This window comes from Syngnathus scovelli, chromosome 10 (assembly GCF_024217435.2).
Source record: "Syngnathus scovelli strain Florida chromosome 10, RoL_Ssco_1.2, whole genome shotgun sequence".
NCBI classification, from domain to species: domain Eukaryota; kingdom Metazoa; phylum Chordata; class Actinopteri; order Syngnathiformes; family Syngnathidae; genus Syngnathus; species Syngnathus scovelli.
In genome coordinates this window covers 4751963-4779357 of record NC_090856.1, presented here as the reverse complement: position 1 = coordinate 4779357, position 27395 = coordinate 4751963, and the positions used below count along the sequence as shown (strand labels likewise).

The 27395-nt window shown below is 43.4% G+C and overlaps 3 protein-coding genes across 7 annotated transcripts in view; all 3 read right to left on the bottom strand.

The window, feature by feature from the left end:
• Positions 1-296: 296 nt before the first annotated feature.
• Positions 297-15532, bottom strand: ell (elongation factor RNA polymerase II). Of its 3 annotated transcripts, XR_007483644.2 has the most exons (14): positions 15264-15532; positions 10581-10625; positions 8046-8167; positions 7097-7260; positions 6654-6904; positions 6460-6584; positions 5307-5388; positions 4605-5181; positions 4080-4143; positions 3814-3985; positions 3690-3734; positions 2952-3241; positions 1175-1229; positions 297-856 (listed from the first exon to the last, which is right to left on the bottom strand). XR_007483644.2 is itself a non-coding variant. In XM_049729272.2 (12 exons), the coding sequence occupies exons 1-12, from the start codon at positions 15396-15398 to the stop codon at positions 3137-3139; spliced, it is 1887 nt and encodes a 628-aa protein (XP_049585229.1). In that variant the 5' UTR covers positions 15399-15532; the 3' UTR covers positions 1343-3136. The 3 variants fall into 3 exon arrangements, 1 of the variants encoding a protein (XP_049585229.1); XR_007483638.2 differs by having other exon boundaries at positions 297-1229; XM_049729272.2 differs by lacking the exons at positions 297-856; positions 1175-1229 and having other exon boundaries at positions 1343-3241.
• Positions 15533-16053: 521 nt separating this feature from the next.
• fkbp8 (FKBP prolyl isomerase 8) lies at positions 16054-21141 on the bottom strand. 2 transcript variants are annotated; one of them, XM_049729332.2, is made up of 9 exons: positions 20987-21141; positions 20346-20612; positions 19577-19746; positions 19117-19205; positions 18812-19032; positions 18570-18742; positions 18410-18487; positions 17405-17539; positions 16054-17228 (listed from the first exon to the last, which is right to left on the bottom strand). In XM_049729332.2, exons 2-9 carry the CDS (start codon positions 20572-20574, stop codon positions 17142-17144), a joined length of 1182 nt encoding a protein of 393 aa, XP_049585289.1. In that variant the 5' UTR covers positions 20575-20612; positions 20987-21141; the 3' UTR covers positions 16054-17141. The 2 variants fall into 2 exon arrangements, with proteins under 2 accessions (XP_049585289.1, XP_049585278.1); XM_049729321.2 differs by having other exon boundaries at positions 20346-20557; positions 20987-21123.
• Positions 21142-21429: 288 nt separating this feature from the next.
• ssbp4 (single stranded DNA binding protein 4) overlaps positions 21430-27395 on the bottom strand; it is a 52951-nt gene continuing 46985 nt past the window's right edge. Inside the window, exons 7-17 of one of the 2 annotated variants that reach the window (XM_049729297.2) lie at positions 27217-27343; positions 27071-27138; positions 25900-25964; positions 25732-25777; positions 25616-25651; positions 25415-25469; positions 25191-25261; positions 25041-25119; positions 24788-24816; positions 24503-24604; positions 21430-23721 (exon numbers count right to left, since the gene is read on the bottom strand). In XM_049729297.2, coding sequence (XP_049585254.1) covers positions 23641-23721; positions 24503-24604; positions 24788-24816; positions 25041-25119; positions 25191-25261; positions 25415-25469; positions 25616-25651; positions 25732-25777; positions 25900-25964; positions 27071-27138; positions 27217-27343 — 759 coding nt within the window. In that variant the 3' untranslated portion in view covers positions 21430-23640. Of the gene's footprint in view, positions 23889-24502; positions 24605-24787; positions 24817-25040; positions 25120-25190; positions 25262-25414; positions 25470-25615; positions 25652-25731; positions 25778-25899; positions 25965-27070; positions 27139-27216; positions 27344-27395 lie in introns of both variants that reach the window. The other variant, XM_049729307.2, reaches the window with a different exon arrangement.

Sequence of the window (27395 nt, the reverse complement as noted above, 5' to 3'; positions counted from 1 at the left end):
TACATTAAACTGTTTGAATATGATAAGACTTTCACTCATAATTATGTAGTAACAAATTAAAAAACAAATCACTTTCAAGGGAAGTAGTTGCATTAAACTCTTAAAAATCTAGTTGCAACAAACCACATCAAGTCACACCTTCAATGAAAAGGCTTGACAAATACTTCCCAGATATTGTCAGTATTATTCATCATATGCTGACACAATCAGAAAACATTCTGACAGGATTATGACAAAAAAGCCTGCAAATGTCACCAATTCCTCCAAAAACAAAAATAAAGCGCACACAATCCCAATTCAAATCAAAATGTTTGACAAGGCCTTCCTGGATCTTTAATTATATTGCCAACACACACACAGACACACATATAGTAGATAAAGAGAATAAAATAGTGATACTATGAAAAAATACTTTCTGGATTTTCTGTCCCCCATCTACACCTCGTACTAAAAGTCCTTTACTCCCGCGGGTGTCGCAGCAAATTAAATCCAGTAAGAAAAATAAAACCTAGTGAGTGGAAAGGGGGGGGGGGGGGGGGGGGGGGGGTCGTTCCAGCGGTTTCCATACGAGTAGAAAAATGTCAGCATATACTGTATGGGGGAGGCATAGCAGGGGGTGCCACGACGAACCCACTGACCGCATCCCTCCTCCCTCACCCGAGCTGTGCAGCATGAGGCCAACTTTGGGGTGCAAGCCAGTAGCAGCATAACACGAGACTCACGCCAAGTGGAGCAACGGCGGCCTTGTGGAATTCTGAAATCCTTCAACGCAGTGTCAGATTACACCTCAAGTCTCTTGCTGGCTTTGGTGCAATGCCGGGGGATCCTCACTCAGTCACGTGATGCATTTAAGAGACTTGCAAAGAGAAGTATGGAGGACATTCAAAGAAAAAGCGCCCCCCCTGCGTGTAATGTGCCTTGAAATGTTGCTGACAGGGAAGCATACAAAGTGTGGTGTGGAAAAAAGATTTGGCTTGAGTTTGCAGCTTTCTAGTACAAAAACAAAACTTGTCAGAAACTGAGCCAAGCTGGTTGAAAGAAGGAGTGTGCTGCCACCAAGTGGCAAGGATGTTTCACATCACATTAAATATGAACATTTCTGGGAATACTTTTGGCAAATATATTTTACTACAAGTTTTCAATCATGATTTCAAAATAAAGTAAAACTACTCACCCGTTTGAAGACGTTTGACTGACAAGTAATAAGAAGCCACCATATATTCTATTTCCTGGGGGGAAAAAGCTTTAAAATTAGTGAAACCAAATTACTATTTTGTATCACATTCAATCACAAGTATGTCGCACAATCAGACAGCAATAATACGGTTGGGAATTTGATCGATTAGGATTTGAAAGAATTTTTATTGAAACAAGATTTTTCATTTCAGTCCCAGTCCCTTATGGTTTTCAAAAAAGCGTGCTTTGGGTTTTAAGCGCTGACATTTCCAGACTCATCTGCCTCCCGAGTCCCTCACCCCCTCCTTTTTTTTTTTTGCTTAGAGACAAGAGAAGGTGAGGAAAAAGAAAATGTATACACAACAGGCCATTTTGGCACAATCACTCCTGCCTGGCTGAATTTTCATCGAGACCAGGGCGGGTCAGTATGCAAACAGAAAGAGTGCTGTAAATTCTCACATGAGGAAAGCACTGAAGGGAGAAGAAAAAAAAAATCCTTACACGAGTTCAATTGATCACGTTGGAGCTTGGATCTCAATCTGCTCCAGTAACCCCCCCAAAAAAAATCACTTGGACAAAAATAAGTAAAACAAACACCCTCACAGATAACAGCAGGGTGACGGAGGAAAGTGCTGATTTGTCATCTTCACATAAAGCAGGGGATGTTTTTTCCTATCGGGGCCATTTTGGGTGGCTGTATTAAATCTACAACAAAATTTGTGAGCTTCTCATCACAGTCCTTCCAAATTTTTTTTTGTCATTTTTCTTCACACAAGGGCTTCAGGTTTCCCGCCCCTGACGCAAAAGTTTTCTGACATCAAGTTTTGGGGGGGGGCAAAGGCAAAAAGTGGTAGCGGGGGAAAAGTCTGTTGCGGAGGAGGATGGCTTCGTGTTAACAGTCGTGCGGACGCAACGTGATGGGAAATGAAGATACTTAAATGAACGATTGAGATGATATCTATGCTCTTCGCAAAAAGCTTCCGGGTTGAACCTAAAACACCTTAACAACGGAGCCTCAATTGACCTTTGAACTTCAACGCAGCTGTTTCAGTACTTTTTGATTGTACACTACATTTTGTTCAAATGTGGTCACTGAGTTTAGAGTGTCATTACCAGGTTTCAATAAAGATACACTGGAGGAGTCACAGAAAGGCATCCAAAGTGAAAATATGTGGGAGAAGAGAAAATTGTGCAAAAAGTACTGGAACAGTGACACGCTGTGATTCAACACTTGTAAAGTGACTTTTAGGTTCACCCTGAAATTCCTCCAAAAATCCATCGCTTCAGTAAAGTACTTTTGGGTTAAATGCTTGTTTTAGGCAATTTCTTAAGGAGGTTTCATCTATTTGTAACTTAGACCAGATGCTTTGTGTTGGCCACCAAAAGCTTTAAAGCGCTTGTGAATAAAGTGAAACTTAAGACTTGTGATAACTCCATCGACATGTGTGGGCTCTCTTTAAAGAGAGATGAAGGGCAAAAGGCAGCTTCTGAATAAAATACTGGCTGACGTTCAAAATGAGGAGAGATGGCCTTGAGAAAGCTCCGATATTCCCCGTCATTTTGTGGCTGTGAAAATAAATACATCTCAATATATAAGGCGGGGAAGACTGTTTCTTTTGATTTTCCTAACTTGAAACAAACATTTGGCCTGCGCTTCCAAGTCTCAAAAGCAGGACAGACATCTCCTTGGAAAGAAATGTTTGTTTTTTTAATTCCCTGATTCTTTAATATCTCACTGGAAGAAAGGAAAGACAAAAAAAAAAAAAAAGCCTTACGAGGGCCGGCAGGGAGATCTTCCGCAACGAAAAGAGAGGACAAAGATTCCGCGTCCTTGTTCGAGTCCTCACGTGAGCCTTTGGCCTAAATGAGAGCATCTTTGTCCAAATGCAAAAAAAATATATATTCCAGAGGCGGCCACCCCCCCACCCCCTTTTCCTCATCCAAATAAGTACTTTTACTTTCAGAGTTGCTGTTGATCGTATTCGCCGATGACTTTTTTGATATGTGCCAGTTTGTTGTGCAGATATTCACAGCGGTTCTTCTCTTGGCTATAGTGGGGATTGATCTGCAAGGGACAGAGAGAGAAAAGTTAAAACAAATGTAGACATACAGTGGGCACCTTGAGATATGAATTTCATTCATTCTGTAACCACACTCCTAACACAAAACACTCATATTGTCTTTCCTTATAGAAATGAACCGACTTATTAATCAGCTTCCTACTTCCTACAGTACTTTATATATTTTATAAAAACACACAATCATGTTGACGCCAACTTAAAAATAAAGTTACCACGTTTTGCTGTGTGTGTATGCATCTTGGCCACCTGGGGGCAGTATAATACAGCAGTTTATGGTATTTTGCCTTGTTTGTATTTTGTATTAAGTGGAATTGGGACGCTCATAGGTTAAGTGGTTGCTTTAAAGAAATTCAAATCACAATAATAACTTTATGTTTAGTTCCACTGAAATATCAACTCAGAGTGACATTTTTTGGAAAAAAGTTGACTTACCTTTTTAATGTTATGATACTCTTGGAGTATCTGATTGTGGATTGTCTGCAAAGGACACAATAACACTTTTTTTAAATATTGGCGCTACACGAAGATATTCGATGCCTCCGAAGAGAAACGTTACCTTGTACTTGTCTGTGCCTTGCTGCAACTTCTTCAGCTCATTGTCCAGCTCAGTGAAGTGCCTGGTGATGCTTTCGATGCGAGCGTGCAAACCGCGGTACTCGGTGTACTCCGAATTGAAGTCGTTTTTATACCTCTGACGCTGCTCTGGAGATGTGATCACTGTGTATTTCCTAAGGGAGGATTTAAGTTTAAAAGATTCCACCAACAAATGTGGAGGGGGAAACAAAAAACACAGCAACTGTGCGACAACGTTGAAGTACTTACAATAAGTAGTCGGCCACCTCCGGTGACGATGAAATACTGGTACTATTGCACATCCCATTCAGAGCTGAAAAATAACCACAAAAATATTGTATGAATTTACTGGTAACTCCATAACAAGCGCATTCACGTTGTATTCCAGACTCGTTTGGAAAAACAGTATCAAACCGCATGGATGAAGGTGAACAAGAAGAAGTCTCTGTGAAATCAGTGAGTCACGCACTTTTGAAAAAGATGACTCACTCAAGTGATGACTAATGAAGCAAAAGATGAGAGTCTGACTCGCTTTTTAGTCCCCTCGTGTTACTTTCTAAATAAATTATGTAAATATATTATGTTATGAGACCAAATCATGAATGGATTTTGCGCCGCAGCCCGTAATGACTCACGCCCTGCGCAAATGTTATTTGTCAAACGGGACTCTATTGCTACGATTATAATAGTGGAATTAATGATCTTTGGCAGAAGTTCCTGCTCAAAACAAATGAGGGGAGGAAAGGATCCAGGATGAGAAGACTTGCGACTCACTTGTGCTTTTGAGTGGAATACTGTTGCTTTTGAGGTTTTCTGGGCTCATCTCACAGGTTCTGTCAGGCTCAGGCACTGAGTGTGGGCTCTTCCTCTCTTCTTCTGGACCTCTGGCTCGCTCTTTGTCTTTCTTCTCCTTGTCTTTATGTTTCTTGGATTTCTTCTTAGGCTTTTTGCTGCCGGTGGCCGCCGACTCGGCGCGGGGGGGCGGAGCGGGAGGTGCGCCGGCGGGCGGCGGCGCCGTCGCCGAAGGAAGCGTAGGCGCTTGGCCGAGTCTCTCCGCCGTGGTTTCCTGGACGTCGCAGTCTTTGCCGTTATGGCTGGAGTCGTTGCTGACGTCTGACAACGCTTCAAATGGTCGCGGGATATCCAGCATGGCAAGCGGCTGGGAGCCGGACGACGGGGCGGCGTCCGACAGGTGAGCGGCGAGTCCCGGCTGCGCTCCGCCTGCCTCCCCTTTGCCGTTGGATGAGTTGAGCTTGCCATTAATAGGACTGGGTGCAGCTTTGCTGGCAAGGTGCGATATCCTCGGCTTCTTATTGGCGAGGGGGTCAATAAAGTCTGCAGCGGGACGTTTCTGGCAAACAAAAGTAATATTAACAACAGACTCGGTGGTCCAAAACATTTGTGTTTTCGGGTAAATATCCAAAATGACATCATTATGGCATTACGAAATGTCTTGGGTGTGTTTTGTGTTTTCACCTGAGACGGTGAGCTGCTGGCTAACTCCTTGGGCGGGCTCTCTGGAGGAGGAGCGGCACTGTTCCGAGACTGGCACTGCTTCCTGAAAGAACAAACACATTCATTTCCAATAAGTGACACACCATATTTCCACCACGGTGTTGCAGATGGGCTGCGACTGGTCCGACAAGAGCTGCCAAATTGTGCAAGCGCACGACTGAAGTCAAGCTTTTGTACTTTTTGCGCACAAACATAACGGAGTAAATGAGACACAGCTGATAATCAGCAGGGGAGGGGGACACTTGGACGCACAAAATGTTTTTGTGTTTCTACTGGGGGCCGGAATACTGTAGAGGGAGTCGAACCTTGGACTACTGCAGAGATCAGCATGTGCTAGAACTCGGTTGCATCACGTGCAAAATAGTCAAGTAGCTGTGTGTATATACACCAAAACAAACAATCAAAGCTTCTCCTTTTTTTCATTTAGACTTAGACTTAGACTCAACTTTATTAATCCATTTATTTCCCTCCATAAATTGTCTTGCAACTATGACATGAATGGAAAATAAATCCACACAATAATTACATGGGAAAGACAGATCAAACGTCGACAAGAGGGTGCCTTGGTATCGGTGACCGGTATCGACCGCAGTCGCAGTATTTCGATACTTTGAAACAAGGAAACGCTCCGAGAAGATTTTCATGTTTCATTGAGCCGTTTGCTGCCTGATGTATATTAATAGCCAACTGGAGGCTAGCATTTCCTTGCTAGCAGATCGCGAGGAACCACATTTTTTCCACTGGGAAGAAAGCCAACAGCTCATGATGTCAATAAACATAATTCATCGCTCCAATGGCAACATGTCACAAGTCATTCATCAGAGGCAACTCAGACAATTGCTGCTTTATAAACATCCATAATTAAAAATGATTATTGAGACCGTGACTCATTAACATTCAGTTGCCACCTAATACACAATAGCCTCGATTTTTAAAAGGACAGGTGTTTGTTCGCAAGCACGAGTTCTGACTAGAATGTCTGCGTGACGGAACATCTGATAACGTCGCTCAAAACAGATTCAAATCGGCTTCCGGCGACTTGTTTGTCTTAACGTGAAGGGCAATAATGAGAATTGCAATAGTGTGAGTATTTTCAGAAAAATAAAAACTTTACCGGAACAAGATTCTCTTGAGAAGCTGCTGGTCTCCTTCCGTGTATCCGGGCCATTCTTTGTGAACTTCCTTATATAAAAAGTCTTTTAGTGTGAGGGTGTTATCTTTGCCATTCAAGTTTGCCACCTATTGGGTGAAAAGGAAATCAGTGGTAAGGAATAATGTCAGCGAGTTACAGCAGCGAGCGCACGTGACCTGTTGCAGGTGGCTGTCCATGGCGTCTTTGTCAGACTGCAAGAGGCCGTCTTTCTGCAACCTGAGGAGCAGCTCGGGCTTCTTGTAAGGCTTGAGGGCCAGCAGGTGGACCAGGCGCTCTCGGAGCGGCCGGTGCTGAGTGCTGGCTTTCTTGACCGCGCTGCTGGAGATGATGACGGGCCGTGAGGTCCTGCGCGAGGGGGCCACGTCGGACAGGGTCGATGCCGGTTTCCGGATCTGAACCCTTTTGCCTGAAAAGTAAAAAGGAAGCATCGTAATTAGTGTAATAAACATCTGAAACTGTGGTGGTCTCAGCTTGGGAGGTTGCAGCACGGGCAATTTCCTCTTTTACCTCCCTCCATGCATTTGGATATTTTCATTTTTTAATGATGCGTTTTGTTTCCCTGGCAACTTTCTTCAGGCACGCCACGCCGCTCACTCACCGACATATCTGCCGCCGGGCTTGATGACAATGGCGCCCCTGCTGCGCGTCTCCTCCTCGACCTGGGCCATGCTTTCTCTGGCCTTCTGGTAAGAATCGTCCGTGGCACATACGGTAATCTTGTCTTGGATGGCGCCCAAACAGTCCAGCTGAATGCTACCCTCGCTGCCAAAACAAAGAAGGAGAGACCGTGAGAGAGGAAGAACAGGGTGGGGTGACTCAAAGACTCAGTAGGGGAAAAAAAGTGTGGCGTGTTATTACAGACAAAGCATTTCAATAAACAACATGTTTTATTTTGTCATCGTTTGAGTCTTTTAACATGCACCCATTACTTTCCCAATTAGCTGTGGCTTTCTCCACACGAACACACCGGAATGCCTTTCCGTCTGACCGCTTCCTTTTTTTGACAGTTTGGCAGCAAAGGAGATGCGGCGGCAGCTCCAGGCTGGTCATTCGACTCGGCGAGCTGATAAGGATGCACTCGGAGATGTGTTTGAACTCCACGTGACCGGCTTTGCTGTGAAATTTTCGACACTCGCCGTTCCCTTTCTGGTTTCTGGCTTCTGTTCCAGTTTCATTTGATTCAGTCAGCGCTTTTTTTATTTCTTCTTGTGCGCAGCGGGACGGCAATGAGACGTGTCGATGTGCTTCAAGGATACTTGACTGCATACAACTGGAGGTCAATTTCTGGGAGGAAAGATCTTTCTGACTTCCAGGGATGCAGCAAATCTGAGTTGGGTAAGGATGTAGTTGATATAGTAAGTCTACACACCCCTGGGCAAATGCCGATTAATTGATGGAAGATACGATAGGAGAATCCCTTCCTATTCACAAATATGGCGTCGCTAAAACTGATTCACACATCCCAAAAGTGTGAGCGAGTTGAGATATATTTTATGATGTTGTGGTTGCAACTGAGCAAGGCCGCGAGAGAGCGTGTTGGCCCTCACCTGCTGATGTACTGCTGGATGCAGTCGAAGCTGCCCTGCGGGTTATCTCTGCCCACGTTGGACAGGTAGAAAGTAAACGTGTGCAGTTCATTGGAATTCTCGGACCGTGGTATTGAAATTTTCTGCAGGAGAGAAAAGGAGACAAAAAAAGGAATGGAAGAAACGTCATTGTGAAATAAATAAAATGAAAACATTTTGGGATGTTTAACTTGACAACTTGGCCTTGGCATGAAACAAGCATCAGACTGAAAGGACCAGGGGGAATAAAAACACTTATCCAAGGATATATGGCAGGCCTTTTTTTTTCCGAATGCAAAATAATTGAAAACCTATGCTAACTCCATAGCGTGGGAATGCATGTCATATTTGTTCTTTTTCCATCTCATTACAATTAAAACACGTCATTGTTTGAATTTGAAATAACTATAAGATCCGCCCGGGGGCCGCGGCAAATGTGCTCCAGGATTCTTCTTACTAAAAAAACATGGAGAGCCTGTAAAAGCTCCACAACTGCTTTTCATTCTCCACCTTTTCTGAAACTAACAATTGAAGGTATTTCTCTATTTCACACAAATAAAGAAGCTAGAATACTTTGTGTTTGCTTACTGCAAAGCAAAATTGGCTTTCACAACACCGCAAGGACTTTTGCCATAATGCTTTCGCAATTTTCTTCTCATAGCTTGTGGACCGGGGGGCAGTAAAATGAATTAAAATGTGAGAAAAAAGACTGAAGCAAGAACTTTCTGATGACAACATCTTGCGCTAAGTCCATTGCGTACAGTCCATTGCTCATCCCCCCACGGTGTCGAAGGCATCGGCTCTGTTTACCGAAGGGCTTGACGTGTGTGAAGGCTGCAGGTGGCCCACTATAAATACATGTCCTTTATTTCCAGTCCGTTTTGCTCCACTCTAGCGTGGCCTGACACGCACTTGTTGTTACTCCAAAGAATTCCTTTTCAATGAGCTTTATTGACTACTGTGTTCTTCACAATGAACACAAGGTAAAGACTCAACGCTGAGAAATATCTCGTTGGCTTCGTCGATCGACCGAACAAACGAGGCCCATCGAGTGCAAAGACATAAACCGCGCAGGTTTGTTTGTAATTTAGCGTCATTGGCAGCGGGTGAGTGTCGGTTGGCGGCGATCGGAGCTATACATTACGGAGATGTAAAATGTAATGCTGCAATTTGAGTCGGGAGAACTCAGAAGCCAGAGGGGCTGGACGTGAGAGGGATCGTGATGCGGGGAGGGCGAAGCCACAGAGGGACTGACGCAGTCGACTGGGTGACTCACTTTGAAGAACGAGTGGAGAGCGAGGCTCCCCCACACCAAATGGCTCCCAGGCCCAAACATGCGTACAATTTGGAAGTGTGATGGTCGGAATAGAGTCGGTTGCCTAATAGACAAGTTGGAATGCGCTGCACTCAGAAAATGGAATAAGAGTGCCAAGTTGTTGCTGAGGCAAATTGACGAGGGATTGGAAGTGCCAAATGAATGATGGTTAATGAAAGAAGAAATGCACCAATACCGAGACTAGAATCACGACTGGTATTATGAAACTGGTGGCCATAGCCATGTCTGCTGCTTTAAGGTAAACAAGGACAGCAACACTTAGCTGCAAATTATGCTCTGCAAAAAAAAAATAATAAAGTCCACTTCCAGTAGAAGGAGTCTTTTTATTCAGTGGTTAAAACCCACTTGTGTATTTACCAGGCTCTGTTTTTATCAATTCTGATTTAGTACAGCGCTACGAGTTAAATGCACTTAAAGTGCTTCGCCTCACTGCGAGCACAAAACAGACAAGGTGAAGTATTAAGACGTTGCGAGAAGACCAAATGAGATAGCACATCCTGCCGACAAACAATACCCTGTTTATAGCTTTGGCTACTGGTACGAGTGGATTTAAACAGGCTGTCCAAACACCCCCTCCTGCTTTGTCCTGCCTGCAAGTCTGCTCATCTTTTCATTCTGCTTGGCATCAAGAAAACAATACCTCTTTTCAGGATGGACTCATTAGAAAACAGACAAATCCAAAGCCGCCGAGACGACCAAAGAGACACACAAGTAGAGCGACAATGGACGCCCGTGTGGACAAAAGGTCGGATGGGGTAAACCGCCGCTGCGACCGATGGCCGAGTGAACCTCATCGTGTTCTCGGAAAAGCGACAAAGCAAATTTGTTGCAGCCTTATCAACAGGTTTACCTGAATCATTTTTTAATTCTTGCCTTCCCCATCGTGCGTTCGTTCGTTCGTTCAAGCGGCGAGAGCGAGCGCTTGAAATGGTGTCGCCAAAGCATCTGCTGTGTCATTTCGCCACTTTCACACTCGCGCCCAACATTTTGGCCTCGACACATTTTTCCAAACTGGGTGAGTCTGCCGCGTCACTTTCGAAGGCATCTGATGTATTAATAAGCCACGACAACCAATCACAAACAAGTGGCAAAGCATCTGATGCGTACATATGACAAATGTGACCCATGAGAAGTTCACAGGAAAAAAAAAAAAAATTAAAAATCACCAAAAAATGACTTACCCCTTGGTTTCCATTAAATGTGATCAATGGTTGTGATGACCGGACCTAAAATACGAGAAGAAAAAGGACAAATGTCATCAATTTGTACAATTCACCCAACACATTTTTTTTAAACGATCATCAATTCACAAAATTCAAATGGGCAAGTTATATTTGTATATAAACGATAACATCTACGAGCTGTCGTCAATAATCAATAGCGAGCCGAGCATAATGTAAGCAAGCAAGTGTGCTATTATTTTGTCCTTGAGACACATGACTGATGATTGGGGTTCTTCACGCAGACAATAGTGGGAGCCAACCGCTGACATGATCCGAATACTTTCAGCCACACTCGCAGCAGAATACACACAGTCTAGCCCGCTAGTGACACGCAATCATTTGTCACCATTACCAGAGCGGGAGAAGGGTGGAAAAAAAAAAGATGAAAGATTTTCTGCTGTCTTTGTGCGGCGTGTCGTTTTGTGCTTAATCACAACCCAGATTAAAAGAAGAAACTGGAAGGAGGAACTAATTTGGTGTGATGCATTAACATGACCTAGTTAGCATTGACATTATATAAAAAAAAAAAAAAAATCACATGGTTTAGAGTTTTTATTTTGATGTCAACGCCAATTAAAACGACATTCTTTGCAGAAAAACTGAGAAATTGGACTCCTATTCCAGCAAAAAGTGAGGACACGCACGCACACACCACAAAGAGGAAGTCAAACGAGCTGCTCCCCCTCCCACACGGTTCAAATGAACTCGAAGTTCATGCGAGGTCAAGTCAATCACGCTTTGTACTCTGGCATACGTAGTATTCACTCTCGCTTTTCTCAAGCCTATAATCAACTTGATTTCATCTTCAATCGACTTTTTTTTTCCCGGAATGTATAGTTGACCAATCGAGGTCACGAGTGAAATGCGCCAAAAGCATTAACGGGAGTCACAAGACGACTTTTCGACTTGTCACTCGAGTCTGAAATCAATCAATTGACTTCAAATTGTTCAAAATGACTCGGAGGTGTCGTGAAGTCTTTTCAGAGCTTCTACTGGCTGTCATTTGCATTTGAGAAGAAAACAAAAGACATTGTAATTGGCTGCAAATCCTGCCCTGACATTCCTGACAGACTAAGTGAAGCTGGTTCTGCAAACTCCGCAGACCATGTGACAGCTACTTGCTCAGAAAGCACCTTGCTCGCATAATTCGCTGCACAATTAACTCACTTAAGGTCAAATTGATGGAAAGTGGTGAAATGATGAATTTAGGGAAGTAACACGTCTCGTCAAAAAATGTTGAAAGTTCCGCCTTTAAATAAATCATAAATCAGAGTTTTGTTCCAAACTACTGCATTTTAGTGGATACAGTAGAAAACCAGGACTGAAACTAATTATAATTTTATCAATTATTTTTGCTGAGTCAATGAATTGGATCAGAAAACATTTTAAAGATTAATATCGATTAATTAAGTAATTGATTAGTTGTCGATTAACGGTTCGAGGGGGGGGCAATTGTTGCCATTTTTACAGAATTTTTTTTCTGGCAAAAGAGCGTTTCACTTTCTTGAGCCGAGCACAGTGCAAACATCAAGAACCTATCCAGGAACACCGGGCCTTTCATGGAGCCAGCCTCCCCAACGCTGCTGCTGCCGGCGCCGCCGCACCACTTTTAGCAGTTCAGCCTCCAGCCCCCTCCCGGCTGCGCAAACATAGTGCTACCATCAGCCCGTTCGTTTGAATAGGCTGCTGACATGCCACTATTTTGTGGGACCTGATCCCAGAATGTTCCACAGAGCTAAGCTTGGGGACAGAGTACAGGTCTGGACCGTGGGATCGATGACAAGGCCGCGGATGGGGCTGCCAGCGAGAAGCAGTAGCAAAAGCGCTAACAGAGATGGGGCGACATTAGCGTGTCAGGGAATCCCGTGTTGCTGGGACAGAGGTGTTATATTTAACACCCGATGCTCGCATCTCCTGCCTTGTTCTGTTGACGGTGACGCTCAACAAATATTTTATACATCATCATCTTTTGCAGTAACTCAAAATGTGAAACTGAAAATAATTCACTCTTTTGGGCATCTATCCGTTTTTTTTATTCTCCCTATGCCAATAAAGAACACAAAATCTTTAAGACAAGTCCGGCCATCGATTGTTTCATTAGTACTTCCCTAATGAGTGACAGAAGATCATTCAAGTGACATGAGCTTACCTGCGTGTGCATAAACTCACTCTGCTGGCAGAGCGCTGGGCTTTAAAAGCATGCCCGAGGCAAGGCGTGACGTACACGCCGCCGCTCTGGTGTTGTGGGTCAGGGAGTGTGGCTGGCGGGTAGGCCGTGACACCCGGGGGTGGGGGTGACGCCATCGCCGGTTGCCACACGACCGAGGACTACTGTGACATTTCGAGTCGTATTTGGCCCATGCGGGTAGGGTCATTCCTCTCGCTCGCCCTGTCCCATGATCAGCTGAAACTGGAGAGTCAGCATTCCTTAAATAACCATTGCAGTGGCACATGCTAACCCGCTTCAAGCTACCGACCATAGCTCATCTCCACTGCTACACACATCAAGCCTATTGTCTACATCATGAAAAGGATCACATTCCCAATCGATGAAAATAAAACGGATGAAAAATACTAAGAAAGGCATAGATGGCTTCCGACGTTTCCTTGAAAATGGCACATTATGTCACAAATGTTGGGTTTAACAAAAGCTCTTTAGAAGACGCAACAACAATGACACTCAGATTTCACGCTAAGCTCCAACAATGCTAATTTGGATCATTGTCAAACGAAAGCGCATTCGCACGGCTTTGCCAAGAAAATGGCGTTGTCGGAAATAACCTGGGACTTTTTGAGGGAACGCGACGAAGTGGAAAAAACAAAATTAAAATATAAACATCTGCGAATAGGTGAACTTACAAGTGGGAGGTTCCAATATAGCTGCTTCAAATTCAACAACATGGTCATTTCCAAGTGCACACATACCTGAATAAAATGCCAGTAAACTATAAAACTTCAATAGGCATGCCAGGCCAGTAGTTCAGACTAAACTTTCCGTCTTTTCAATGAATACCGTTGTTCTGGGCGTATGTTTTTAGTAAATTATCTGACTCTGCAAGTCTCTGCTGCCCCATTTTACACTGTAAACTCAAAGCTGCTATTTTCCTGCCGACTACGTGACGCATGTGTGTATAAAAGTGCAGCTGGCAATTTTCCACCTTCTAAGGTAGAATCGAGGGCATAGCAAGAGGTGGAAGGGATCATTTGCTGCTGCTGTCGTAATGAGAGCACGACCAGCTGACAGTCACGTCTCAAACAGGAAGCATCAAAACGCTCCGGGGTCGTCTCACTGCTTGACGGCACATTGGACGACAGCGTAAACAATCCCCCAACCCCCCCATAATGCTACTGGACAGCATCACTACATGAATGGTTTACATTGTAAAAAAAAAAAAAAAAAACTGTCCCTTTAACACAAGCAAGCTCAACGTAAAATATAAAACAAAATACCACCATGACAATACTGCAAAAATGGTTTTGAAATGTTTCTACCTCCCCCCAAAAAAGATACACAAACGCAATGCCGTGTGAATTTCACTACACAAATATTCACTCCAATGAAAATATCAGAACTGTATTTCAAAACTAAACTACAAACAGGAAGGTAATTAGTCGCCACAATTCATAGTTGGTGCTTATCAGCTGTCAGTGGCGCTGTACACAAACATTGCATGAGAAGATAAGGCCTACTTCTCCTGACCAGCCAGGTTTTCCCTGTCAAATATTTATAGAGGCTGAAATGTTAGAAGGCAATCCTCTGGGCAAGTAGCAGAAGCTTCAGCATGGCAGAGCTATTTGCACAAATCAAACCAGCAGCATCAAACTCATTTTTTGTTGAGGGCCACATCATACTTATGGTTTCTTTCAGTTGGCCATCATGACTATGACAACCAACTTTTTAAGACCTCCTCCTAAAAACAAAACTAACTGAATCTTAATTTGTCCATTCGGAATAAATTCAACGTGTTTTTTAATCCGATTAATCGTTTTACAACTACAAATTTTTGTTTGCCACAGAGGAGGGTTTGGAACGGATTAATGGCAGTTCAATTCATTTCACTGGGGAGGTTTAATTTGAGATGAGTGATGTGAGTTACGAGGGTGATCATGGAACTAATTAAACTCATAAATCAGAACACCACTATATAATAGCTTTTTTTTAATAAGATACCACTGATGGTGTGGTCACTTGCTGGCTGCTTCACCAGACTGTTTTGACAGCTTAACAAACTTTCTGGAAACAAGTTTGGAGTGAAATATGATATTTGCCAAGCTAGCCAGGGAGGGGAATTAACCCCCCAATAAAATAAAATAAAATATGAAACTTGAGTGTCCAGTGTTAATTTGAGACTCAAGTCTGGCTGTTGCTGGTTAAAAAAAGCTAGCTGCCACATTCAAGTCAAGCGGCTCAGTAGGAGAACCGTGCGGCCGCTAAACTCCCTTGGTGTGGCCGCCTGTCGGGGCTCAAGAGGGGGGTTAGCAAGTTGGAGTGGACCGACCCCCTCCCAACGTCCACATTCGGGCTTTACTACCACCGCCGCCGCCTGTCACAGCCTCGCGGACACACTTCCAACAAACCCCCCTCCCTGCCTCACCTCAACCCGAATTGTCTCGCTTCGCCGGGGCCGGCGGTGCTCTTACCTTGCCGCCCCGGTAACCCTCGAAGGCCTTCAGCGCGCTGTCAGTGAGTTTGACGTGGAAGACGGAGACATTGCTGCCGTTGCTCACTCTTCCACAGGACAGCCCGTAGCTCCGCTCCTCTTTCAGCGCCGCCATCTTGGCTGCCGTTCCCACCGCCGCCGCTACACACACACGCACACACAAGCATAGACGCGCACGCACGGGGCACGCGCGCACTTGTGCCGTAAACGGATAATTCCCGTTTCTTTAGAATTGGCTAGTCAAATACTGTCGTCACGCGATGACGTCACGACAGCACATTTTTTAATTGACACGCCCACCTATGAGCGCGTCAAATTGAGATAACAAATTAAAAGAGGGGACAAAATACTTATCTAGTTATAGTTTTCAAATATTTAAAAGGGTTTAGAGGGAAAAAAAGCGACTTACAGCAATTAAAAAAATTATCAAACAAACCCTCACTTTTGTTTCATGTGTAAAAAAAAGATTACGGTAAAAAGCACTTAGTTGATAAACACGTTCAGGCAGGCTCGATTTATGTGTGGGAGGTATTAGATCATGTTTACGTCATAATTAGGCAAATGTGTATTACACAAATGATTCAAACCTACATATGGGCACGTAAAACCCTTAAGACTTTTCTTTAAGGGTTATATAAATACACAATTGGTCAAGCCATTCTTCCCTAGTCAGATTTAAAAATAAAAAAACATCCCAATAATTTGGAGGTATGTCTATTAGAATGGTGCTCATCCTCTTTAGGTCCTAAAATAAAACAGCACACAAGATGTGACGACAGGGAAAAAAAAAACTTTATTCTGATGTTTATAAAATTTACAAACACATGAAAATGGTCAGTTGTTGGCATTTGTTGAATTAAGGGCAGATTCATTCAAGTGCGGGATGTGTGCATTTACTACAAGCAGTGTCAAAAGAGTAACTTAACACCTAGGAAGGAAACAAAATACGTCACACGCTCCACTCACGATGGACGTGTCATAACCTGAGGTATAGGTGACAAAAAAATTTCCACAATAAATTGACTCTTTCTGCAGTGTCAAAATTTGGCGTAGCTGCACTCCACCCTGATCATCACAGCAATAAGCGTCATCAATTGGAATAGTTAATTACTATACGCGTAGAGAGCATACTTCAACTTGCATTTGGGATTGTTACCTGCGTTAATGACGACAAAAGCGAGGTAGGACTGTTTAACCGCATTCCAGATCACCTTGCGGTACTCTGAAGGGTTTAGCTTTGGATGTTATAGCTAAGCGCACCATACCTTGTACCATTTTCAACGCACACATTCTCTCTTAAATACAAACCGAAAAGACTTGGGCCATATTGAAGTGGTGAACAGACATTAAATAGTGCATTAGTGAACCACCTCATTATACGCAAGGAAAAACAAACACTCGTTTCCCATCCAAATGACTAAATGAAGCTCCTCCCCTCATTTCAACATGGGTCTTAGTCACAATTATATTTGTATCAGACTCGGCTTTGGCCTTAGCATAAAAAAAAACAGCGGTAAGCATTCTGCAAATTCACTTAATTATATGTATTGTGAACATTTATGGAGTACTGTCAATGGTTTTGAGCTTTTTATCACTGTACTTCAACCAGGCCGTCTTTGCTTTGAATAGTAAGCGGTCTTTTGGTAGAAAGAGACAATTATAGATTAATAGCTGCTATAAGGATTGTGAACATACAAATACAGATATGCATACATCTAACTTCCCATAAACACACGGCAATTCTCTAACTCGGCAAACATCCGATTGACTGTATCGACATGTCCTCAGTACCAGATGTGCTTCTTTCTTGGTCCGTTCACTAGCCAAAAAAAAGGCGAGGGGGGGGGGGGGGGGGTCTTCAATTTCTGGCAGCCAAGACCACCGATAGGGCCACGCCGCCGATGGCGACTGCTGTGGCGCCAAATAACCACTTCCAGCTGAGACCCTGGAGAGGAAAAGGGGTGGAAGGAATGACAAAAGAAGGGGGTGGAGAGCATTTTAATGTTTATCCTGACACAATTGAAGGAACAGGTTTCCCCATCACACAGGTTAGAAAAACCACAATTGCGGAGACAGTGAAGTATCTTGATATTGGACTGAGCTCATGTGAGAGGGACTCACCCATGACGCCTTGGTCCAGTGTTTGTGTGGGCCGCTGCTGGCGGGGTTGCCCAGCATCTTTTTGTACATGGCCTGCTCGGCTCCTCTCTGCTCCGAGTGTTTCTTCACCAGTTTGGACAGCTCCGCGTGGATTGTCTACAGGGGGCAAAATGGTCACAAATGAGCCAACATTGGTAATGGAAATGTGTCAAGAGGACAACAGCCTGACATTTATACTCTGGTGGTTAGGGAATGATGAATGCGAGAGGGAATGTGTTTCGCTGTGATGCACAGATGGATGACAGAAGCTTGATCATTCTCATTGTCCACTCATTAGGAAAATGATCATCATTCATCACATGCTGCTGACAAACAACCGGTGCCAAACTGACAATGTTTTTTTTGGTATTAGTAATCAATTAAAGAAATGTTTACATGCAAAATGTGTTTATTTGCCTTTTGCAAGTCCATTCCCAATTTGGTACACAAAGCACCGCCTCTAAAATGCATTCTCCAAATTGAAGTATGCAAAAGGCGATCCAACAAACACACACAAACAAATAAATAAACTATCTCACAGCTCTAAAGAACATGTATTTTCATTTACACTTGGCACGGTGAAGGAATAGCTGAGAAAAAAAAACAAGTCGTGTTTGACAGATTGATGTAATGACTGTGTGTGTGTGTGTGTGTGTGTGTGTGTGTGTGGGGGGGGGGGGGGGGGGGGCCAGTCACACAACCTTGTATGTCCATTTGTGGGGAGCGGAAGAACAGAAGGCACGAGATGGCACCGGCGTGCAAGGCGCAACCTATTTAAAGCCACTCGAAAAGCAGATCCTCTCAAATGACTGAGCTGGCGGCTGGGGCCTGTGGGATGTGATAGTTTGACTTGTGGCGCCATCTAGTGGCCCTTTACAGTAACTTCAATACAAAAAGGCGGGCGTCAAATCTTATTTTGACTTAATGTTTTCAGTTTCCAAAGTCCGGCGACACTTTTGCGAAAGAAAGCATTAAGGTGCATTTTACCTTGTTGCTGGGTTCCAGCTTGAGTGCCTTTCTCAAAGTTTGAATGGCTTCTCCGTATTCGCCTTGTAAGGCCAGCACCTGGAGCGAGAATACAACACGAGGCTGTCAGTTCAAATGATGACATTAAGACGCTATGTGAAAAAGTATGTGAACTGTGCACCTTGCCCATGCGGAAAAGTGCTTTGATATTATCTGGCTGGTGACTGAGGGCGGCGACGCACGATTTGAAGGCAGCGTCGTAGTGGTCCAGCTTAAGCTGCGCCGCCGCCATGTTGTTCAAACACTTTACTTTTACGTCTATCAACTCATTTTCCTCCTTCGGACTTATGTCCACTGTCGAGAGCAAAGAAAGACAGTGATTAATTTTTTTTTATGGGGGAATAGGTGGACTTGTCACGTTACCTTTGGAGCTGGATTCCGTGATTTGCTGGGCGATGCTGTACGAGTTGATGGCAAAAGCAAAGTCTCCGCGTTGATAATGGACGTTGCCCTTTTCTCTCTTTCCATCGGCGAGCGCGATCTTCTCTTGAGGGGGCAGCAGCTCCAGGTCTGGTGCGTCGCAGACTTTCTTCAGCTCTATTTCCAGGGTCAGCTCAGCATTGGGCGGCACGGGCGGTTCACGACTGCAAAAACACAAAAATTACATTTAATATTCAGAAAGAAACGGGTTGTATATTTGATTGGGGGGGGGGAATGGATGCCATTACCTTCCACAACCTCCGTATGCATACGTAGCAGCAGTTTGGATAAGCGCCTTCTCGCCCATTTCCATGAGCAGCACTGCAAGATCCAGGGCCTGAAAAACGAAAAGCAGAGTGCAACAATTGCAAAAATCACACCAATGTAGAGGTCAAAATGAAAAAGTGATATCTTTTGGTGTCAAAATGCAAGGACTCGCCATTTTTCATTTCAATGGACGGAGACTCCCTTTTGACATTTTAGTCAGAATGAAAGACGCAGATAAAACATTTGGCCCATTAAAAAAATCCCCATAAATGGTCACAAAAAACACCACCCAAAAAAAAAAGAAAACCCCACTTGGCAGCTTTTTCTGTAGCGTACTGTCAATGTCGGAACAACATGTACCTGATATCAAAACAACTGGAGGTGTTTGAAGCCAAGCGTGGACAAACAGTACGTTCAAATAAAGAATCTGCTATAAAGTACCTGGATGACATCGCCGTCCCCCAAAGTGAACATCAGATCGCTGTGTTCCTCCACCAGTGTTTCATCTTTGAGGAATGTTTTCAGACAAATAGTCACATTCTGTCCTTTCGTCGGACGACTGTCCTGGCCCTTGCCTGCCACTAGGACCTTTTTCTTCAGTTGCTCATTACCTTTGGACAAAACATGCTAAATATTACAATTACATAACACAAAATTATCTCTCAAACAGTAAAAATGTCTCTCTGCAAATTTCTCTTCAAATGCCACGGTTAGTACAGCAAGACAAGCAGCAAAATACACCAGCCCTTTTTTTCTGCACAGGTCAAAGACATCAAAGTGTTTAATTCATTGAGGCTTTCTATTTACATTTTTGATGTCCTGTTTTGTTGGTGGTCCTTGAATGCAACAAATGCAGTCAAAAGTCAAACTATTGGCCCGTGTTGCATTTTTGTCACATGTTTTTTAGGCTAGTATGCTAGCTAATACTATTTATAACCTTCGTGGTTTGTTATGATAATTTCACAATGTGTACATGCTAGCAATGGCGTCCCTGGGATGTCAATTATTTGCAGGTTTTAATTGCCGTAATTCATGGTGCCTTCACTGTACGGTTGTTTTATGTGGCTGTGCAGTGTTTTGCACCAGAACGATTTCCGGTAACAAACAAAACTCGCGGAAACCGAAACCGCAAATGAGCGGGGGACCACTGTGTTGTTAAACACTTATTTTTTTACGGTGTTTGCGAATAGGTACGAAGGAAAGCACTAACCTAGCACATCCAGCCATTCCTGCGAAGCTTCTTCGGGGTCTGCCTTCTCGTTTTCGGGTTCCTTGCGACCCTGACCCTCCCCGCCGCCGGCGTCTTCCAGGGGAGGTGGGTCGTCGTCAATGTCACCGTCATCCAAGACCTCAAAGTCTTCCCCACTCTCGAGCAACGACGCCCGACAAGTCTTCTTGGCCGGAGCCGCCGTGGTGCCCTGACTATCGACGGGGTCCATTATAATTCCCAGTCATAAAATTGAGTTGCCAAAGTGGGCTGCAAAACGTTAAAGCAAATTTAATCCCCGATATCAACAATGCGTTTGATGACGTCACAAATCTAGGTTCCGTTCGTGAGGATTTCAAACATATCGAACCGCTTAGTTTCTCCTCTCAACGTACCCTTAAGCGGCCACAATTAGCTCTTAACTTAATAAAACGTGCACAAGACATCACTATTTCCAAGCCTTCATTACGTTTCTGGAAGTTTCTAGAAAGTTCTCCCACGCTTTCTTCAAGGATAGCTGATCTCGTGTCAGCTGGCCTTGATGTGTTTATGCTTGGAAGCTAACTGGCTAACGCTAGTGACGTTTTGTGCTACTTAATAGCGTCCCGTCAAAATGAACGCATGTGTTTAGATGTATAGCTTACCTTTGAACACTTGGAATTGTGGTGGCAGCACAACGCTTCATTCAATCGACAATGAAAGTCAGTCAGCCTTCTTGTGGTGTAACAAATCACCACCACTTCCGGTGAAACTTTCACTACCGCTAGTCATGACAGTAATGACGGCGGAGACTTTCAAAATAAAAGCTAACGCTTATTTATTATAAATGTATTTTAAATTGCCGTATTGACTTATTATCATACTTCTCAGGTAGAATTGACAGTCTGCGCAACAAAATCCCTTTACGTAATGCTGAGAATGGGTAAACTTGTGTCCCAAAATTTCTCACATCATCCTCAACTAAAACAGACTCAATGATGTATTACATATATTTTTTAAATTTACCTGATGAGGCAACAATGTAAAATTAAATATAACTATGTGACTGTAGCGTTTTGCAGAAGAGATTCAAACAATGAGGGGGGAAAAAAATCAAATGACATTTATTATTGATACATTGTTTCTTCTTTCTGATAAGCAAATGATCTTGTTTTTTCCCTCCTCCTTTCAGTCTAAAGAAACTTTACAATATAAAGAAACATACAAAGAACATCTTTATTACCTACACAAGACATCTACGGCCCTAAGACAAGATTCCCAACTATCCTAGCATGAAATACAAAGCAAACCAGGAGACAGACTGCTTCATATTGAACACTGCAGGAGAATCCATTATGTCCACCCCCCCTCCCCTTTCCCCTGATACCCCCCAAGCCCCGCCCCCTCCCACACTCAACATGACCAGCAGATCTTACTCCTAATGGTACAGTATTATACATCACAATAGAAGTACAGAGATGATCCATATACACAGAGGACTGAGAGAGTGTCTATACAGGACTCCATAGCAAAGGACACCGTTTTTCTTTTTATCGCCTCATGTTCATTTCAAAACAAACTCCTGTTTGAACCGGCTCAAAATGAAATATCCTTCATATTAAAAATTGTAACATGAGGTCAGGTTTGAATTAGAACTTCTAGTCATCGCTGTGTCCTAGAACTTTTTTGTTTTGTTTTGAGCCAAATAGTCAACGGGCGTCCTTTCTCCTCTATGAAAGAAAACATGGACAGTTTCATTAATAATTTACTCTCAGCTGTACTCATCGGTAGTGACTGACATATCAAAACATGTCCATGATATCAAAATGCATTGTACAGTATTTACAAAAAACGGGAACAAAAACATAATAAGGGGGATGACACTCGAGGGAAGGAAGGGAAGGTTGGGGTGTCATTATGTTGACCGGCGAGTGTCTCCCCCCACTGGCTTCCTCTGGGAGCTAAATCTTGGATATCCACCCAGCACATACGTTATAATATCATTTTTTTTTTATCCCTTAAAAATTGGGCCAAATGTACAGGAGGAATCATGTTACATAGATTCTGGGAACATTCTGTGCATTATTCAGACCGGCGAATACATCAAATCAAAATGAAGGAAAAAAAAACTAAAAGAATCTCCAGGCTTTTTTTTTTATCACCGTTTAAATTGTCTGGATGGTTAATGTAAGAAGGAGTATTAAGGCCTTGTAAAATTAAAATTTCAGTTATACATTTGAACTTAATTCTCATGTTATTCCAACTTTATTTCATCTCTTAAAATAACTAAATTTTTGTTAAATCCTCATTTTTTTACAGAGTGGCACTAACACTCCTTCATATCAATGGGCAAAATTGAATTAAAAAATAGGCGAGATTAAACTACATAAAAAAGCAGATTTGAGGGCATGGAAAATACATTTTAGGGATTTACAGGCACAATTGTATGCATCAAAGAATAAAAAGAACAACAATGCAGGTTAAATATTTACACAAATCTGTTAGTGGATGAATGGCTGATTTGAAGATATGCTGTATTCTACAAACCAGAAGTTTTTATGACCTACATTAAGCTGCTTCAGTTCAGAGTTGCTACTTACGGACTTGGCGGACATCACGATGTACCTTGATGTACCGTGTATATAAAAAGTCTACACACCCTGTCCAAATGGTGTTTGAGATTTTTAAAAACATAAGCCTAAAAAAAAAAAATCATTTATTGAATCATGTCCATCTGGTGTTATTGATTTATTTTATCTTTTCAAAAGAGAATCGTAAGGTGAAAGCACTGAGATAATAGGTTGCATAAGTGTGCACACCCTAACTAGGATGTGGCTGTGGTCAAAACGAAGCAGTCACATTTAAACCCAAATGGGAGTCAGTACACACCTGCTACCATTTAAAGGCCGCCTGATGAACCCCAAATAATGTTGAGATGTTCTAGTAGGCTTTTTATAGCCACGGTACATCAAGTATGTATTTTTGTACCGGTATGTACACATAATGCATGTACATGTATATAGATAGTATTTATTTTTTTAAAACAACAAAAATAAAACAAATACTGGCCTATTATTTTTGTGTAATTTTTCAATCGAAACCATCTGAGTGCTGACTGGCATATTTCCCAATGGGTCTTGAATGCAGCAGAACATGTCAAGATTTCACAAAAGATTTTTGGGGGGGCCTGTGCCATTGCTGAGCTTCATGACTGGTTGAATGGGCTGGGGGCGATTTTTTTTTTTGGGGGGTGCTCCAAGGCTCACGACGAGGAGCGATCAGTGGGGGAGAGTGGTCGCAGCAGGCGAGGAAGAAAGTCTCATGTTCTTACACCCATTTTACAGACGTTGGGATGGGGGCCCTTGAGGGGGGTCCTGCTGTCCATGGGCATCCCGAGGGGCTGCGCGCCGGCCGATCCACACGGACGAGGGAGGAAAAGGGAAAGAGGGCAATGCAAGACGCACCGTGGGTGAGGGGGGGAGAGGATAAAAGGGAGATGAAAAAGTAAAATAAAAGATAAAATAAAAAAAAAACGAATCACACACTCATCGTCATGTTGGGTGAATACTGTAAAAAGAGAGAAAAGGAGAGAGAGAGGGAAGGGAGAGAAAAGATAAGCCCATACTCTTTTTCAACTTAGTCAAGCAACACTGGACTATATGCAGCCCCCGTTTTATAGCAGCATGTCACGGACTATTATCATGTGAGTAAACCAGCAGCAAGCAAAGTGTCGTCCATACAGTAGGGGGGAGGGAGGGAGGGAGGGGGAGGAGGAAGAGGAGGAGAGCAGCCAGCCCACAGAAGAATGTTAGAGAATGTAAGGTGGCAGTGAGAGATTGTGATGCATCATCATCATCATCATCAGTCGTCTTGTATGATGACAGTTTGCATGCACACTTGTTGTGTTTACATGCACGTGTTTGGTTTTAATGCCGTGTTGTTAGGACAAAAGCAATAAAGAAAAGTATTCATCACAATCTTAATACTGTACATCCACCGTGACTGTTCCTGACATTTAAGGGAGTGGCTGCATGCGGATAACTAAATTCATTTTTTATTAGATGATTCATAAAAAGTGGATTTATTTATTTGTTTGTTTATTTATTTGGGGGGTTTGTCCAGACTTAAATGCTTCTGGTGTGGCCTTGGGTGGATGTAGTCAAAGATGTGGCGCTACTCACACTTTCACTTTGGAATGGGTTTAAAAAGTTGCCTGCCATCTCGCCGTCATCCCGCGGAGTGCCAGGGGGATTGTTCATGCCTGCCATGTTGTTGGGAGAATTCTACCACACAACGGCACAAAAGAGTCAGTAAGTAGAATGGCGTGCTTCTTAATCAACACACACGAGGCAGAATAAGAGTGACGTTGACTCGTCGTGAATTGTTTGTTGGCGGCAATTGATGATTTTTAAAAAAAAAATTAGAAGTCCTGCAACACATGCAACAAAGACTGAATTTCACCTCACCTTTGGCAACCCGTCCATGTCACCAGAGCCTGTGAGCAGACAAGAAAAATGAAAACTTAGGAGTGGTCTGCTAATTGTTCCTAACAGCTTAATAGACTAGAATGAAGCTGCGAGTATTAGACACACAAGAGCGCCTATCTGAATCATCAACTCATCTAATCTCGTTTTAATTACAGCTAAAAAGGAGGGAGCACTTCCTCAGACGGCCCCTGGAGGGCGCAATCTGACTTGCAGTCAAAAAAGCAACGCTCACCTAGAGAGCCGTTCATATGGTGCTGTTCCATGGCCCCCATGCCACCCATGGGCCCGTCTGGCCCCGGTCCCATCGGGAACTGGAAAGAACAAAAAAGTATTATTATTGTCGGTGGAAAAAAAAATGTTTCTTGTTTTTCTTACTACTCACATTAGGTCTGTTCCCACCAGGGCCGATGGGGTTCATCATTGTGTAAATGTTTTCGCTCGAGTTTGTTGAATCTATAAGGAAAACACAGGATGATTTTTTTTTTTAGGTAATCCACATCGAGCTAGCTGCTTGTGTGGCATAAGTATAGCACCCGAGCATTTGTTCAGCCCAGCAAACCGATTTTTCAATTATTTAATTTTTTTTTAAAATAGTCTATATGTCACCTCCTGGACTTGGCATGATGGGGGTTCCTGGTGGTCCTCCTCCCCCCGGGGGGCCCTGAAGAGCAAACCAAGAAAATAGGAGAGTAAAGTGAGCGCAGTGTCAGCACGCCTCGGCTTACACGTCTCAGCAGAAGTGACGGATCACTTCATGGCCTCACACACGCACACACAAACACGAAAAGACGTCAGCGGGACGCTTACCACGTAGTTGCCCGGAGATGAAGATGAATAAGCTATCTGTGGAGAGATGACATGTTGCCATGTCAAACGAGCTCAGATGTCAGCGCAAATAAAAACGTGAGGGGTGAGTCACTCACCGAGTTATTGTTGGGGTTCGGCCATGGGCCTCTTCCGCCAGGACCCCTGAAGGCAAAAATATATACTCATTATTATCGAACATAATGGACGCCATGAGACAATGGCACAATACAAATATACAAATATACAAAACAAAGCCGTTTGTGCATTTTTGACAGGCTACTTACATGTTCATGCCAGGCATGCCTGGCCCCATGGAGTTCGGAGGAGGCCTCATTCCTCCACCGTAATTCTGCAAAAAAACAGACATGCAAGCAGTCAGTGAAGTTCAGCAGCCGGCGCTTTAGTTAAATACTCTTCCTTTCCTGGCATAGTTTCAAATGTCATAAAATAATATTGTCAAAAAGAAAACACAAGGAACAATACTCCAATTACCTGAAATTGATTTTTGCAGATTATTATGAGCTGGATGACTAAGAATTTACACAGACATAATTTATTATTATTTTTAATTATTATTTTTATTAGCGTGTAGTCAATAAAAAATTACCTAGGTAATTATTATAATGATATATGGTATTATATTTGTCTTAATAAAAACACTTGCACTGAATCAATCCATCTGATTCTTGTTTCCTTTCTTTTTTTATTTTAATAGATTCAGAATTAAGTTTTTTTTTTTTTTTTGGTGCACGATCTTGTTCAGGCAGCGGGTGAGGCTCCACTCCGAGGCGGAGTTTTGTTCAGCAGACGATTACACTTGTCGAGCAGATGCCGCACCAGCTGCCGGTGCGCTCCGTGCCAAGGGTGGCATCGTAGTAAATGGGGCCCCCAGTGCGGGCGGGAGGGGGTCACCGGGTGCCTCTCTATGTGTGTGTGTCCTCATCTATGTGTGTCTTTATGTGTGTGTATGTTGCGAGGCTGCCGCACAATCAAGCAGCTGTCCGGTCATTGTCATTTAAAAGGACACAGGACAAAAAAGCAACAGCCAAGAGTGTAAAAAGCAAAGTGTGCCACGTTGGCACAACTTTTGGTGAATGTGTTGGCAAGCATGTGATATTCCTCCCAAGGTGTGAGTGGGCAAGGGGGGGAGCGTGTAGAGTGGGCAGATTCCAGCGAGGAACCAAGCTCGCATTAAAAAGTTGTCAAGTTGGCACTGGTACCAAGTGAGTGAGTTTGCCTCTCGCTATGCAAATTGCAAACATAAACGTCACGGCCAATAGTCAAGAGAAGTTTCAAGTGTTGTTTCCAAGCGTGACACCTTTTTAAGCGTGCTAGAATATGTAGTCACAGAGATTTTCAATACGCATATTTACTGTAATTATGACTGCATGAGTTCGTAAATTTGGAAAGCAAGTTTGTGCAACCAAGGATCTCCTGTAATTCAATATTTTCTACCTGTGGCCCCATTGCTCCCATTCCTCGAGGAGGATTCATTCTCATTGGACCGCCCATGTTTGGATGTCCTGTGCAGAAGGTGAAGAAACATCCTTTTAAAAAAATAGCCACACTAAAACAATGTTTTGATTGGAATCATTTGCTACCTTGGGGTCTGGTGGGGTCCAAGCTGTTTGGCAGGAGAGGTTGTGATCCAGGGATGCTCCCTGGTGGTTGGTTTGGCATGCGGAGTGCGGGTCTAGGACCACCTGGGTACCGTGGCGACATAAATGGCTGCAAAAAAAGATGTGGATAAAGTTAATGTCGCCAGTGTGTGTGGCCAATT